At 44.3% G+C, this 15,177-nt stretch overlaps 1 protein-coding gene across 3 annotated transcripts in view; it reads left to right on the forward strand.

Annotated features, from left to right (window-relative positions):
• Positions 1–8,214, forward strand: part of LHX1 (LIM homeobox 1) — a 62,877-nt gene extending 54,663 nt beyond the window's left edge. For all 3 annotated transcript variants that reach the window (XM_075904765.1, XM_075904766.1, XM_006138626.2), the window contains exons 3-5: positions 523–800; positions 4,231–4,396; positions 7,085–8,214. In XM_075904765.1, coding sequence (XP_075760880.1) covers positions 523–800; positions 4,231–4,396; positions 7,085–7,464 — 824 coding nt within the window. In that variant the 3' untranslated portion in view covers positions 7,465–8,214. The remainder of the gene's footprint in view (positions 1–522; positions 801–4,230; positions 4,397–7,084) is intronic.
• Positions 8,215–15,177: the final 6,963 nt, after the last annotated feature.

Genomic DNA, 15,177 nt, shown 5'->3' on the forward strand with positions numbered 1-15,177 from the left:
TTGCGCCCGACTCGGGAGCTGCTTGGCAGAACCCGATCAATCGGCCAGCTGCGAAAGGCCGATTTCCAAGTGGGACTGCGGCTTGATGTGTGGTTCACCCCGAATTCAGCTAATGCTCTGAAATACAGGCCAGGCTTTTTTTTTTTTTTATTGATTTTTATTCTTTTTTTATTTTTATTTTTTTTTGAAGGCGAGGTATTTTTTAAAGCTTTGGACGAGATCAGATGAGTTGATTGTGCTGGTCTCGCCTGGTCTCAACAAAAAGATGTGGCCATTTAAATCCCCCTTCAGTGGGAGGCGGGGGGCGGGGTAGGAGAGTCCAGTGGGTAGTGCCCTAGGAAAGAGCAGAGGGGTGGAAGCGGTGGGGGGCCCAAGATGGGGAAGGTGAAGGGGTCCAAGGCGCTGTAGGTGTCCAAGGCGCATTGAGCGATCCTTCCCCCGCGTGTGTTCCCCGGGCAAGGTCCGCCGATCCTCCCGCACAAACGACCTGAGTGTGACCCCCCCCCCTTTCCTTCCGCCCAGCCACGACCGGCAGCGACCCGAGCCTGTCTCCGGATTCCCAAGACCCTTCCCAAGACGACGCGAAGGACTCCGAGAGCGCGAACGTGTCGGACAAGGAGGTTGGCAGCAACGAAAACGATGATCAGAACCTGGGGGCCAAGAGGAGGGGGCCCCGCACCACGATCAAAGCCAAGCAGCTGGAGACGCTGAAAGCCGCCTTCGCAGCCACCCCCAAACCCACCAGGCACATCAGGGAACAGCTGGCCCAGGAAACCGGGCTCAACATGCGCGTCATACAGGTACCAGCCCCCAGCCCCCGCCTCGGCTGCCAGGGCGCAGCGTCGGGGTGCACGGGTGGGGAGGAAGAGAGGGTCTGGTCGGTTCATCGCATGGGGGAGCAGCCAAAGGCAGGCTGCCTTGTGGGGTCTCCAGGTAAATCTCTAAAGGGCCAGGCTGGGCTGGTTTAAAAGTTTAACTTTGCATCTGGAGTGGGGAGCCTTTGGGGGGGCTCGGGGCCTGCTGCCCCACGACACAATCAGTGGGGGGTGCCCCAAAGTGAGAAGCAAAACAAAAAAAAACCGCCTAGCTGGACTGAGAAACAGAAAGGCCCTTCCCACATTCCCCTGCGCACCAGAGCCTACAGGCCCTGGCTAGTAGATTTTATGCCCCCCCAGGCTCTGGGATGAGGCTCCCCAATGTTGGGGGGAGCCCCACCCTCTGGGGCCAGATCCAGGCAAGCCGAGGGCCCAATCCGGTCTCTGAGCCATAGTTTCCCCATCCTTGATTTACAGGATTCACTTCCAAATTCAGCACCATCAATTGGGGGGGGGGGGAGAGGGTTGAGTTGCTAAGCGAGTTAAAGAGAAGGGATTTAGCCTCGGGTCTCCCCTGGGTAGCAAAAAGCCTCCAGGCCTACAGAAGGCAAGATTTCCAGACCCCTCCTCATTCCCTGCGCTCTCTACCTTTCCATGACCCGGACCCCTTCCAAAAGTCAGGGGGAAGCGTGAGAATGCAGCCCACAGTGACTGTACCTAAAACCGAGGCAGACTTATAGAAAGCAAAGGCCTGGGTGCTTAGCTTCCTGGTCAGTCCCACGAAATTAAAAATTAAGGAATTAAAAAACAAAACAGGGAAAGTCCTGTTTGGGCATTGAAATATAATTCATTATCCATCAATTATATTATTGAAAGATCTAAACAGCTGCTTGATGTGCCCGGCGCCTGATGTGTATTGAAATTTCCTTCTGTGGGGTTGGGCTGAGAGACGCTGTAGGAGGTGAAAAAACCTTCCCTGCGTTTTATATTCACCTTTCCTTGAGCTCCTGCCCTCTAAGCCACAAGGAGCAGCAACAGCTGAACAGGCAAGGAGCATAGAAGGGGGGAAACAGAGAAAGAGGGACAGGAAAACACAGAATAAGAGGAGGCGGGAATGGCCAGGAAGAAAGGAAGGATAATGCCTCCTGATACTGCTACTGCCTGGTGCAGAGCAAATTAGCACACCCCAAACTACCAGGTACCTTCAGGCTTTAGAGATGAATGAATATGTAGGAAGCATCGTGAATGCAAAGATTGAAACCCGCCTGCATCGTCACCCCAAACTGGAATGTCACGGCCAGCGCCCTCGCTTCGCGTTGCCAGCCACCCCTCACCGGGGGGTTCGCCCGAGATGTGGCCCCTAACACCATGCCCGGACTTTCTTTATTTTGTAAAGGCAGCGGAAGGAGCTGCGACTGGGCTCGAAATTAATAACCAGAAATGTGAGGGGTTAATGGATAAATAAGAATGACAATGCGCTGGAATTATTAAAAGGTTTATAAACCCGCAGCGCTGGGGGTAATGGGGGGTTAAGGGACCATTAAGGCGAGGTTAGATTGGAGAGTCTCAGTGTGAGGATAATTAGGAGTAATCTTGTCAGGGTAATAAGAATTAACTCAATCATTCTTGACCTGCAGCCGCAGTGGTATAAGCGAAAGGGCCTGATTTGAAATGTTCCGTTCAGCACCGACTGCGCATTTAAGGACAGTTTAGTTGTGTAGCAGAAGAAGATACGTGTGTGTACACAAAGAGAGAGCTGTGCATGGGTGTGTTAATAAGCCCCTTTGCAGTTGTGGATATGCATATATAAGAATAAAGGGTGTGTATGTGTGTGTCTATATATGTACTCTCGTTATTCTTATAGAAACATGTATTCATTTATGTATATCCTTTATTCTTGTGTATGCAGCTATACATGTATCCGTGTATATATGCATTCACACTATATATCTAATATTTTGTTTCAGCTACATCAGACTAACACGGCTACATTGCTATCACTATATATCTAATCTTATCTAGATCTATAGTGTGACTACATATACACACTCTGCAATTGTTTGCGCACAATGTGTATCTCTATCGCTACACATTCAGTTATATATGTCTGTGTAAATATGCATCTCTGTGTGTACACATGAACGCTTCGGTGTACATACCTTTCCCAGAAACTATCTGCCATGAAGTTAAAATTAGACCGGCGCTTAATTTGCACCTGATGTTCGGCGCGTTTTGCCTGAACAAAGGTGACAGGATCGAGGCCGCAACTAGAAGGCAAAACAACATCTGTGTCCGGGTGGGTTTTCCCCCCCTCTTAAAAGAAAAATAGCACCCGCCTTTGTTTTCCTTGGAGCGGGGTTTTGCTCTCGCTAGCCCCGCCGCCCCAGGACGGGAGAGCCCTGAAGTTAATTAGTGACCCGGGGAGCGAAGCGCTGAGGACTTTGCTTTGTTTTTATTGAAGAGGGAGGCGCAACGCTGGCTTTAAATCCCCTCTCCGACGTGCTTCGAGTCCGTCTCCACGGACAAAAGATTCAAACCAAACCCCGTTTCGAAGCACCCGGAGACATTGCTCGTTGGGTTCCCCAGAGGTTGTTTGAGCCCCGCGGGTCATTTTTCTCTGCGGTCCTGGGTTTATTCGGAGACCAGTCCCGCCCCATCCGACACAGCCCGCGCCCCGGGGCTGGTGCTAGCGCTCCACTGCGCATTGCTACCCGGCCTCTCGCTCCCGCGGGTGCATCCGAAGCGGGTCTCAGTGCTGGTGGGATTTGGGGAATTCGAGACTCGGCTTTGCCAGGGGTGGGGGCCAGACGGGCCCTGGCTGGGGGGAGCCCGCCTCTAGTGACCTACGGTCTGTCCCCGGCGCCCGGATGGCCCCACGCACTTTGCTGTTTCTCAGCCCGCTTCTCGCCTGCCCCCCGGGGCTCTGCAGAGTCCTTCTCCGTCCGCCTGCTCGGGGCGGAAAGAGGTGCTGAGAGCCTGGGCGGACAGGGACACCCAACAGGAGGGAGAGCGGGAAGGAGCCCCGGGAGAATCGGTTCAGCGCCTCGGGGGCGGCGGGGAGGGAGGCCACACGCCGCCTCCTCGCTGCTAGCCCTGGTCCCTGCCTGGGGGGCAGAGGGGCGGGGAGCCCTGGCTACAGATCCGCGCCGGGCTGGGGTGAGCTCAGCGCGGGGCTGGTCTGCAGGGGGAATCCGACGGGGAGTCACACGGTGCCCTGCCTGTGCGTCTAGGCGCGGGGAGAGGGGGTCTAGGGGCGCGCCACGCCCGGGTCCCTGGCCTGCGCGGCTCTGCCGGGCTGGGGGGGATGGACGGAGGCAGGGCTCGCTGCAGGCTCGCCTGGGGTGAGGGGGGATCAGCCTGTCCCAGGCGTCGGCTCCTCACCTCCCCCCTTCTCTCTCCTCCTCGCCCGGCCCAGGTGTGGTTCCAGAACCGGCGCTCCAAGGAGCGGCGCATGAAGCAGCTGAGCGCCCTGGGGGCCCGCCGCCACGCCTTCTTCCGCAGCCCGCGCCGCATGAGGCCGCTGGTGGACCGGCTGGAGCCGGGCGAGCTCATCCCCAACGGGCCCTTCTCTTTCTACGGAGGTGGGTGAGCGCGCCCCGGCGCGGGAGAGAAGCCACGGCCGGGCCAGGTTCCCCGCGCCCCGGCTGCGACGCGCTGTCTCCGGGCTGCGCACGGGGGAGTTACCAGGGAGGGGTACAGGGCCCGGGCAGATCCCTACCAAGCAGCCCCTGTCGCCTGGTGGAGAAGGGGGGGAGGGGCGCCTGGCTCCAGAGAGCATTGAAACACCAGCGGGGAAATGGGCTGAGGATGGGCCGGGCTGCTCCTTGTCTGCAGGAGAGGGGGAGGTTTGGGGGAGGAAGACCTGGGAGGTTTCTCTCCTCCAAGCCTGTTTCCTCTCCAGAAGGCAGCCCTGGGGGCACATTCCTGGAGTCCTGGAGTTAAAATCTCCTTGCAAAGCTTGGGGGAAGGTTCGGAGGGAGGGGGCTATCTTATTCTGGAGGAAGGGAGAGGCACCCACAGAAAAGTTGCCCTGGGCGAAGGACTCCCTTTCCCAGATCCTGGTAGATACAAGACACAGAGCTGGTAGTAAACCCAGGAGCTGTCTTGCTGAAAGTAAAGATCTGAGTTGGTATAGGGCAGGGGTGGGTGACCTTTTTTGGGCTGGGGCTGCTGACTCACAGAAAAGTCAGTCGAGGGGGGCTGCACACAAGTGAGAAGCAAATAAAATAAAATAAAATAAAATAAAAACCCCCTCACTGATGTGGCCCCCAGCTGAGAAGGAGAAAGACACTCCTCGCATTCCCCTCACACACCAGAACCTTGGGAGGTACCAGGCTAGTAGATTTGTGTGCTCCAGCCCCATGGGATTGGGGAGGGTAGAGCACCAGCGTGGGCTCCCCAATGCTGTGGGGGGGGGGGGGGAGGAGGGAAGTCCTGATCCTGGCAAAGGCCTTAGGTTTCCTGTCCTTGGTATAGTGAAAGGCTCCCTCCCACTCTCTTCCTTGTTTTGGCTGCTCCTTGGCTCTTCCTGGGATTCGTCTGTTACACATTAGATGAATCCGAGGGAATGTGTATAAACCAAACTGCAGAAAGCATCCCACCCCAGCTGGAATGAATGCACCAATTGACGGTGGGGGAATAAACAAACACATTAGGCTCACAAACCTGTCTGGGGGAGGAGGGAATGGAGGGAACAGGAAGGCACAGAAATGAAGAATGCAATCAAATGTAGTGAGCCACAGCCTGTGTAGCCCCATCCTACAGTCAGCGCGGCTCTGGGTAGAAATAAACTCCTTGATCCGTGGCATTTTCCTAAGGTGAGAATAAGGAGCGGGCGTAAAACAACAGGCCCTGTCAGTGTTGTTTTCAGACACCTTTTAAAAGAACAGTCACCTGTTTGATTTCACTGTAATTTAGGCTGCTCATCCTTCCCCCTTTCCCTTTTATTTGAAATGGGTTCCACTGCCTTTCCCCCTGCATTCTTCCAGCAAGGTAATCTGAGGTGGTGTGAAAGCTCCATTGTGAAGGAGGGAAGGGGTTGGATTTCAGTAGATCAAGTGACAGACATATAGGAAAGGTGCTAGGCATATCCTGTGGGCCAGGATCAACAGGGGTGGATCCCTCCTGCTAAAACAACTTGCACCAAGGCTTTCCAATCCACCCAGATGCAGACGTCATCTTATCAGCTACGCAGTATTCGCTTTGAAATTCCGTTGGTTTCTTTCTCTTTTTTCTCTTTGTTTTCGTGCAATGGTGCCTTCTTTGGAGACAAAAGGTTGGAATTCAGACTTGCTGAAACTTGAAAAATGAATCCGATCACTGCATGGGCAAAACCGACAAGGAATCCAGTGGCATTTAAAGACTAACACATTTATTCGGGCATAAGCTTTCCTGAGAGACAACTCACTTTTTCAGCGGCTTGTAGAGTAAAGGAAAGAAGAAAGGAAGGGGTACAAAGATGAGAGTGTGACATCCGTGCTAATTGTCACACTCCCATCTCGGTGTCCCTTCTTTTGTTCTTCACGAATCTGAAGAAGTGAGTTGTATCTCAGGAAGCTTATCCCCTAACACAGCAGTTAGTCTGTAACTTCAAAAAACGAGTAGTCTGGGGGCATCTTAGAGACTAACTAAAAGTGGGTTTTGCCCAAGAAAAGCTCATGATTCTGTGTGTTTTGGTTAGTCTCAAAGGTGCCACAGGACTCCCTATTGCCTAATAAATTTGTTAGCCTTTAAAGTGCCACCAGCTCCTTATTGTTTTCGCCAAAACAGACTAGCTGGGCTAGCTCTCTGAAATCTGCTTGGGCAAAGCACATTACCTTAAAAACCCCACTTTCCTGTACTTACCATCAACTCCTTGGAGCAGAAGGTTATGGTTATACAGTGCGTGTGAAGTTGGGCACCTTTCTCTGAAAATCAGCACCTGAACCCCTATTCAGGGCCAGCTTTTTGAAAGCGGTTAGCACCTCTATAGGCACCTGAATGGAGAGGCCAGCTGGGGGTGGAGCACTTGTCCTTCAATGGGAAGTAAGTGCTCCTGAGTGCCAATCACTTAGGAAAATCTGGCTCCTTTATTTAAGTGTCTACCTGGGTACTGGGCTCCTCTGAACATCTGGTCGAGGTGCTTAATTGAGGGCCTGAGCCAAAGCCCAGTGAACTCAGTGGAAAGATGCGTGCTGCTTTCAGTTAGCTTTGAATCAGATTAATGCACCAAGTTCTTTTTTTAACATTTAGTTCCTTTGCATTATTCTCTCTCTCTCTTTGCCTCATAGATTATCAGAGTGAATATTATGGCCCTGGAAGCAATTATGATTTCTTCCCGCAAGGACCCCCTTCATCTCAAGCTCAGACGCCCGTTGATCTCCCCTTTGTGCCCTCTTCTGGGCCATCAGGAACTCCTTTGGGTGGGATGGATCACCCTTTACCTGGACATCACCCTTCCAGTGAGGCTCAACGCTTCACTGACATAATGTCACACCCACCTGGAGACTCACCCAGCCCTGAGCCCAACCTGCCAGGTTCTTTGCACTCCATGTCTGCAGAAGTTTTTGGTCCAAGTCCTCCGTTTTCTTCGATATCTGTCAACGGCGGTGCTACTTACGGCAATCACTTGTCACATCCCCCAGAAATGAATGAAGCGGCTGTGTGGTAGCTTTAAAACAAACTGGGTCTAAGTAAGTGATGATCTTCTAGTCTGCTTATGTTATGGTGTACAGAAATGAATAAATATAACATCTCTCTTGCCCTAAGACAATTTTACCTTGGGAATGAACTGAATCCAAATCACTCCAAGGCAAGCTTTGCTATAGACCGGGACAATCTTCATACTATGGTTGTAACAAACAAAAAGGGACTTTTTTTGTACCCTTGAAAAGACACTGGTGAAGCTGTACAGTAAAAGTGTTGCCATAGGTTGAATACCCTGTTGGATGTCACCCTAAGAGCCACAATCCTTAGAAATGTTTTGTTTAAAAAAAAAAAAAGAACAAAACAAAGGTCAAAGAAAGGGAGGGGGGAAGCAGCGAGAACTCTAGCGTTCCTGGTTAAGGATGCTTCTGGCATTATGAATTTGTTAATTTTGTCTCTCAGAAAGTTCAACAACAACAAACTCTTTTTAGCTTCAGAAATGTGAGCCTGCTGACTATCAGGTGGGACTTTTTTGTTGTTGGTTTTTTTTTTTAAATTATTTTGCCAAAATAACAAATACTAAATGTAAGCCCTCAGCATCAACTCTTCTACCTTCACAAAGCTACATACACAAAAAACAAAAACAAAAACAAAATCCTCATAATAACAAAGGTCACGAACCAGACCTCTCACTAAAAATGACTTGAAACAAACAAATAAGTATTCTACCTTCACAAAAAAAAAAAAAAAAAAAAAAAAAAAACCTTAAACAAAAGACTCTATTGAACTAAAAACAGTCAACTGTTTACGTATAATGTTAAATTCAGGAGTTCAATGTTTTACTAATAAATCCTGTTTTAGAACCTCTTGTTCAAAAGCAAAATGTTTTGAGCAACCAACCAAAATAGATCACTTTCTTTTCTGTAGATGTTACATGACAGACTGCAGGGCTTGTGGTTCACTGTGCTAGTTGTAAAAGGTGTTGTTTACAGAAGGCAAAGAAAAAACCCACGAAAACCAGACAGTTGCCAAATAAAGTAATTATATAGCACAAATACTGTAAGGTGCTTTGCACCAGCAACCTGAGAAAGTGGTTTTTTTTAAAGTGTTATAAGGTTAAACAAACAAACATCTTTGCTAATTTTTAGTCCTGTTGAACATTCATGGAATTGTTAATATGACTTATATAGACCCACACAGGTTTTATTTTTGTGTCTTTAAAAGAAAAGTCCAAAATATTTAAATTTTATGGTCAAATATGCAGTCAACAGCTGCTACTTTTTTCTTTATATATTAAATTTCTCATATGTCTTTTATTGTTCTAATAAACCTAAGCTTGTGTGACCTCCAGTGCATATTAGACCATTCACTGTATGAAAGAAAACATGTTGGATAAAATTTGTGAGTTTTTAATAAAATTAGAAAATCTGATGTTTAGATAACTTGTGTTTCATTTGATGTTTTAAATAATTTTAAATGGATCCTCTTGAGTAAAATAGCCCTGGAAAGATACATCCACTATACTTGTATTGTGTATCTATTTTGCTTTGGTAGAAGTCTAAACCCTGTTAACATCGATCTTCATCTGCATCTGTAGTTTCATCCTCTCTTTGCATCTGCAGACTTAATTGATACAGTGCAAAAATATGTTCATCTATCAATTAAATTACAGAATTGGAAGATAATCAAATTGCTTAATTATATTAATTCATTCTAGGTCTATGGTAAGGCACAAAATGTGTCAAATGTTCATTTTTTATGCATATACAAAACTGTATTGTGACTCTGTCAAAAGCCTGTAAATATATGATTTAGGATTGATCCATTTTTAGTTCAATTTATTTTCCATAGGTAATTCTGCTTTCCAATTTGGTGGTCTGAGAGATAATATAAAACGAATGTACCACAAGAAATGCTAATTTTAATTCCTTTTTCAGAGCTGATATGAAATCCATTGTTTTATAGCATTTGGTACATCTGATGTTGCACTAGACACATATTGCTCTGAGACTCACTATCCTTTACAACTCTTAAAAGTTCAGATAAAATATCAGTTGTGAATTATTACATTGTCTCAGTCTATAGCCCTTACTGAGGCAAAAATAACCATTGATGTCTGCATAAGGAGTACAAGATTGGTTTGATAACTCACATAGTAAAAACCTTTCCAAGTACTCAATTAATGAGAGGGGAGTAAAATTATATTTTTTCTCCATCCCTCAATTTGGCTGTTTTCTTTTTGTTTTAACTAGTCCCAGAAATTTTGCTCTTGAATACAGACTCCTATATGCTCTGTTTTTTTAAGTCTGCTTATTTCTCTTTCTGGTGAGGGGAAAAAAAGTCCGAACGCTTTAAAATTATACAGTATGTAATTTTCATTGGTGATTGCACATTTTGTTGACAAACACCTAGGCTTACAGACCCAGCAAAGGGGGCATTTTAATTTAAGCTATAGTTTAATTTAAACACAGAATGTCTTATATAATAAGATTAATATAAATGATCTGCAAGGGACCTGTTAGTGTTCTTTTTTTTCTAAAAATCATGCTTTATTAAATGCAGGGGAGACTTTCTAAACTCATGGGCTCTGTGTGTAACTCATTTCTTGATCTGCTTTATTTTTATATCAAGTGCTTCAAATTTTTTGCTCCATTTTGCATGTATATAATGAAATTGGAGGTGATCTATTCATTATCTATTTTGATTTAACTGGACTGATGCTCTTTATACATGCTTCTGCTATTAAGGGGCTGGTCTGGGCTGCTGTTTTATTGTTCAGTTAGTTATTTTATATGAAGAATTTCCCAAACAGGCATAATCTGAAGAAATTGTGCCAAGTGTTTTTCCCTCCTTTTTTTCTTGCAGTGAGTTATTTGTACCATGCTTTAAGTATTTGTTTATGCAACACACAAGTAGAAATGTGATGTAACTCAGATTTAGATTTTACAAGGCCAGAGGAACACCTGTGTTTACTGGATCCAATCCTGCAGTCTTTATTTCAGACAACGACCCCAGCTTAAATCAGCAGGAGTTTTGCCCAACTACGGGCACTGTCCACAAGGTTATGAGAACTCTGGCTCTAATCCATCAAAGCACTTAAGCATGTGCTTAACTTAAGCATGTGAGTAGTTCCATTCATAAAGTTAAGCAGTCACCTAAGTGCTTTGCTGGATCAGAACCAAAGCTCTGAGCTCTTTACAGAGACAAGCCCTAAAGCTCTGGACTCTGATTAATAAGGTAGATATTTACACAGGGCTGACTCCTGCATTGCTTGCACTGTCAAAACTCCTTTTGAAGCTGATTGGATGCTGGACCCTTGCTTACATGCCCAGCTCTTTTGTGGGGTTGTACTCTTTAGACAGGGCTTTAAATAAGGCTGAGTATATGTGTTTGCGTGAGTATTTTATGTGTGCGTGTATGTGTGTGTATGTATTTGTTTTCTATATAGAAAAATACACATTATGCACATGCAAAGACACACAATGGCTTTTCAAGCCTTTTTTTTTTTTAAATTCTCTTTTCATCTCTTCTTGTTTAACTATTGCTGGTTCCGGTGGCCTGCCGGGAGAGCCTTTGTGTTGCTACTAATTTGCAGTAGAAAGTGCAGACTGATGAGACAGGACTGTGTCCAGGCCTAGATCTGGGCACCAAACTTCCATTGACATAAACTGGAGTTTGACATGCAGATTGAAATTAGCATGGAACCCTTTATTTTACCGCAAAATAAGGATTGCTCAGTATCTGACTGCGTAAGACTAAATAAGGACTTTTGCAAATTTTTCACAGCAATGTTATTTACTAAAAAAAGTGTGTGTGGGGGGGGGGGGGGGAAGGAATTCACTATTTATAGTAATCCAAATTTAGTGCATTCATTGTTTTCACGCACTTTCTCTCCCCCCCCCCGCCAGTAAATAATATACTGCTTTGAAGAATTTTGCCATTTCAAATTTAACAAGATGTTTCTACTGACTAATCAAAGTGATCCTAAAGTGTCTGTGAGTATCCAGCATTCAAACAACTCTTCTTTTGTGACAAATTGTGGACCATATTCTCCTTTACTATCACGGCTGGAAACTGCCTTTGGTCTCAGTCGCAGCTTCCTTTCTTCGTTAGTTTCTATTTACGCAGGCCTATGCTTGAGCGAGTGATGGGGGAGCTTTGTACAGATCTGTATCTTAGGGTGAAAATGTACCTACATTTTGATTTGTAGATAAGTATGTATATTATTTTAATATATGTATGTGTGCCCAGATCATGAATGGTGGGTACATGATACAAATCCATAAATAAATACAATTTAAGAATATGATTGATGATTTAGATACTTTTACCATTCAACGTAGGGTCCAAAACTGTAATGTTCACACATTGGCTCTTCTGTGTTATTTTCCCAGAGCAGAAAGTATTTAATTAGGCCTCCTTTTTTTTAAAAAAAATGGTATTTATAAGAATCTGGTGAATCCCTTTCATTTGTCAGCCCTGTACACAGCCTAATATAAGACTTGTACATTTAAGCTTAATCAAGGCATGCCCATTTCTTCACCTAGATAATGCTGTTCAACGGAGAGATGATGGATCAAAGGGTTACATCACTGGTCAAAGAAAATGTACTAGGGACAAGAAGAATCGGTTTGAAAAAGTCTTCTATTTTACTTGTACATCATCTACTGTGTGTGTTTGGGTAGCCAGAAATACTTATTACAGCAGTACTCACAAAGCTCCATCTAAAATGAAAGGCGCCATTGCAAAAAAAGGCTTTCGGTGTACAAAGATGACCACTGTTTGTTAGCTTTCTCCTTTGCATGGTGTTTTGGGAACAGATATTTACTAGGCATTTTACTTCCAACCCAGGTGTAAAAAATATCAATGGAGGAGCGCACCACCGATTTTTCTAAAAAGGTTAATTACAAATTTTAATTATAAACTGTGGGCCGGGTCCACAAGTTAGGACTCGGTAGATCTTTCACTGATTTAAAAAAAAAAGGAGCTTTGTACAAAGATTGAGAGTAGACAGTGGCCCTTAGGTAGGAATTGAACTTACATTTAGTAAAGTCACAGTTGGATTTGGCATTGCTGAATAGGGAAGGTGTGTGGGGGGTGGGAAGGCAGGGCATTTTTAGGACTACCCATTTTTTTGCACTTTGCCACTTGTGTGAACCGGATCATGTTCAGACATGAATGTCTTAACTGTGAAAAATAGCTGAGCACCTAAAACAACAGAATCTGTGTCTTTAAACTATTGTCATTAGGCTGTATAGGCAAGACCCGATTAGAATGAGTGGGGTGAGTCACTTCTTTTGGAGCTGTTGTTCCAGGCAATTTGCAGGTTCAGGATGATAGTTCTGTACCAGGCATTCTCTGTCCAATGTTTGGAAAGTTTTCTTTGCGATTATAAAAACTAGTAACTTCTTTTTTTCTTGTTTTATTTTTAAATTAAAGCTTTTGCTCTGCAGACTCTGAATCGGAGGGGATCCTGATAAACACGTCAGGCAGGCTGGGTTCATATGTTTCCTACCTCTAATAATAGGGTTGAAAATTGCCATCGATGGACACACACAAAGTTGCCATGACATCATTGGGTCTTCTGGGTATGGCACCGTGACCCCAACCTAGCAAAGCACTTATGCATGTGCTTTAATTTAAACAGATGAACAGCCTGACTGATTTCTGTGGGATGACTCATGTGCATACGGGTAAGCACATGTTTAAAATATTTTTCTGAACTGAAGCCTCTGTCAGGAGAGGGACACTAGATTAAGACCAGCCTGGACAAATGTATTTTGTATAGAGAAAATAAATGTTGCACTCTTACATTCCCCTGACATTGAAGTGGAGTGTGTGTGTTGGTTTGTATGTTGCGGATGCCCTTGGCCAAGAATATATTTTACTCTCTCATATAAATTATTTTCCTAATATTTACAGCACCTTTCTCTGCTTTTCTAATTCCTGTATACCAGTAGCATCTTTAAAACCTACATGAATCTATTTAAAATACGTTAAATATATAGTAAACTCAAGAACAAACTAGAGCGTTCCAATGAGAAATGGTCATTTAGCTCTTTCAGGCACATTTATTCCACAAATAACAAAACAAAAAAAATCATGTAATAAATCTTGCCTTACTGTCCTTACTAGATCTGGAGAATAAATATTAATTCTTTGTTGCAATGAATTTTGAATATTTTTAAAAAATATTTTTAAACAAAAACAAAAGTTTTTGTGGTTTCCTTTATGCCCTCCTTGCCCCCCCCCCCCCCCCGTCCTTTTTCAGGGGAAAAATGTTGTTGCTGAAACATTTTTTGATGTAAAAATTTGTCTCATGAAAATGAAACATTTCAACTATTTTTTTTTGTTTGTTTTGGGAGATAATTGCCATTTTCCACTGCAAAATGTTTAGGGCCTTATACCACCGTTCTCCAGGTGAGCTGAATTCTGTCCTTGAGAGTGCATTTCAATTGACTTCAGTGGATGCAACTCAGATGCATGTAACTGAGTTTGATATCTATGGGAATTCTGCCACAGACTGATGCATGTACTTTGCAGCCCAACTTGTAACCACGGTTCTATCTCACAAAGGTAAGAAACGAATGAGGAGTGATATTGAAGACTGAAATGTTTAGTGGATGATCAGCCCCTTGTTTAGTGTATGTGCTTGGATGGAGTTTTTTTTTTTTTACATTTCTATATGCCTATCCTTGTTTTTTTGTTCATAAAAAGAAACAGTTAAAAATAAAAGCAATGTATTATTATTAATTTAATGTATTTATACGCAGTAGCCAAAGTGTGCTATACTCTTCCATAGATTTGCTAAGGCGGGCATAACCTCAGAGTCTCTCAAATGCCAAAAAGCCATCCAAAGGTTTCATAGAACAAGGGGAAATATGAATGAGGGAAATGAGAAGATGATGTTTTTACTGTAGTCTTCCAGGAGCACACTTGTACATCTGTGACACGTTTAAATCAATGTTTTTATTTTAGCAAATAAGCATTAAGATCTACAGTAACATTAAAGGAACTGTGTTAACTAGTTTGGGGATTCATATTTCCAGTTTGTAAACAGAAAGAAGACTTTACAATACCAAGTCTGAATATAAATGCTTTCAGGAGTGTGTTAAAAATTAAATGAAAAAATATTTTTATTATTATGATTTATTTATTATACAAACATTGTTTTGCATGATTATGAATCTAAACAGTAGCAGTAGCAGTAGCATTGCTTTAGGGCATATGATCCAGAAACTGAAACAGACTAGTCTGTCTCTGTCTGTTTTAATTATCCAAGCTGAGTGAAATGCAAAAAAGGAAACAAACAGAATAAAATGGAAGAAGGAAATTGGATTTCTGCAATATTTTAACACTCCATGGTGTGTTAGGAGTAGGGATTTTTTGTTTGGTTTGTGTTTATCTTATTGGAGTACCTTTACCAATGACTAACCTCCACATATTCTGAAGCTAGCCCAACACATCTCTCAAAATGTGAACAACTTTAAGGATGTGAATAGTCCCAGTGGGTTTGATTCTCCATTGTTCTGTATATTATGCTGCCATTCATACCAATGCAAAGTGAGGGCAAAGCTACCAGTCTGATTTTGTAATGTTTTACACCCACTTTGCTTTAGTGTAAATGCTGACATGAGGGGCAGGACATCAAAGAATTAAGCCTGTTGGCTTCAATAAGATTACCCATCTATGTGAAGGTATACATGAGCTGAAATGCCTGGTTGGATGAGGGACTTTA

This window comes from Pelodiscus sinensis, chromosome 21 (assembly GCF_049634645.1).
Source record: "Pelodiscus sinensis isolate JC-2024 chromosome 21, ASM4963464v1, whole genome shotgun sequence".
Lineage (NCBI taxonomy): Eukaryota > Metazoa > Chordata > Testudines > Trionychidae > Pelodiscus > Pelodiscus sinensis.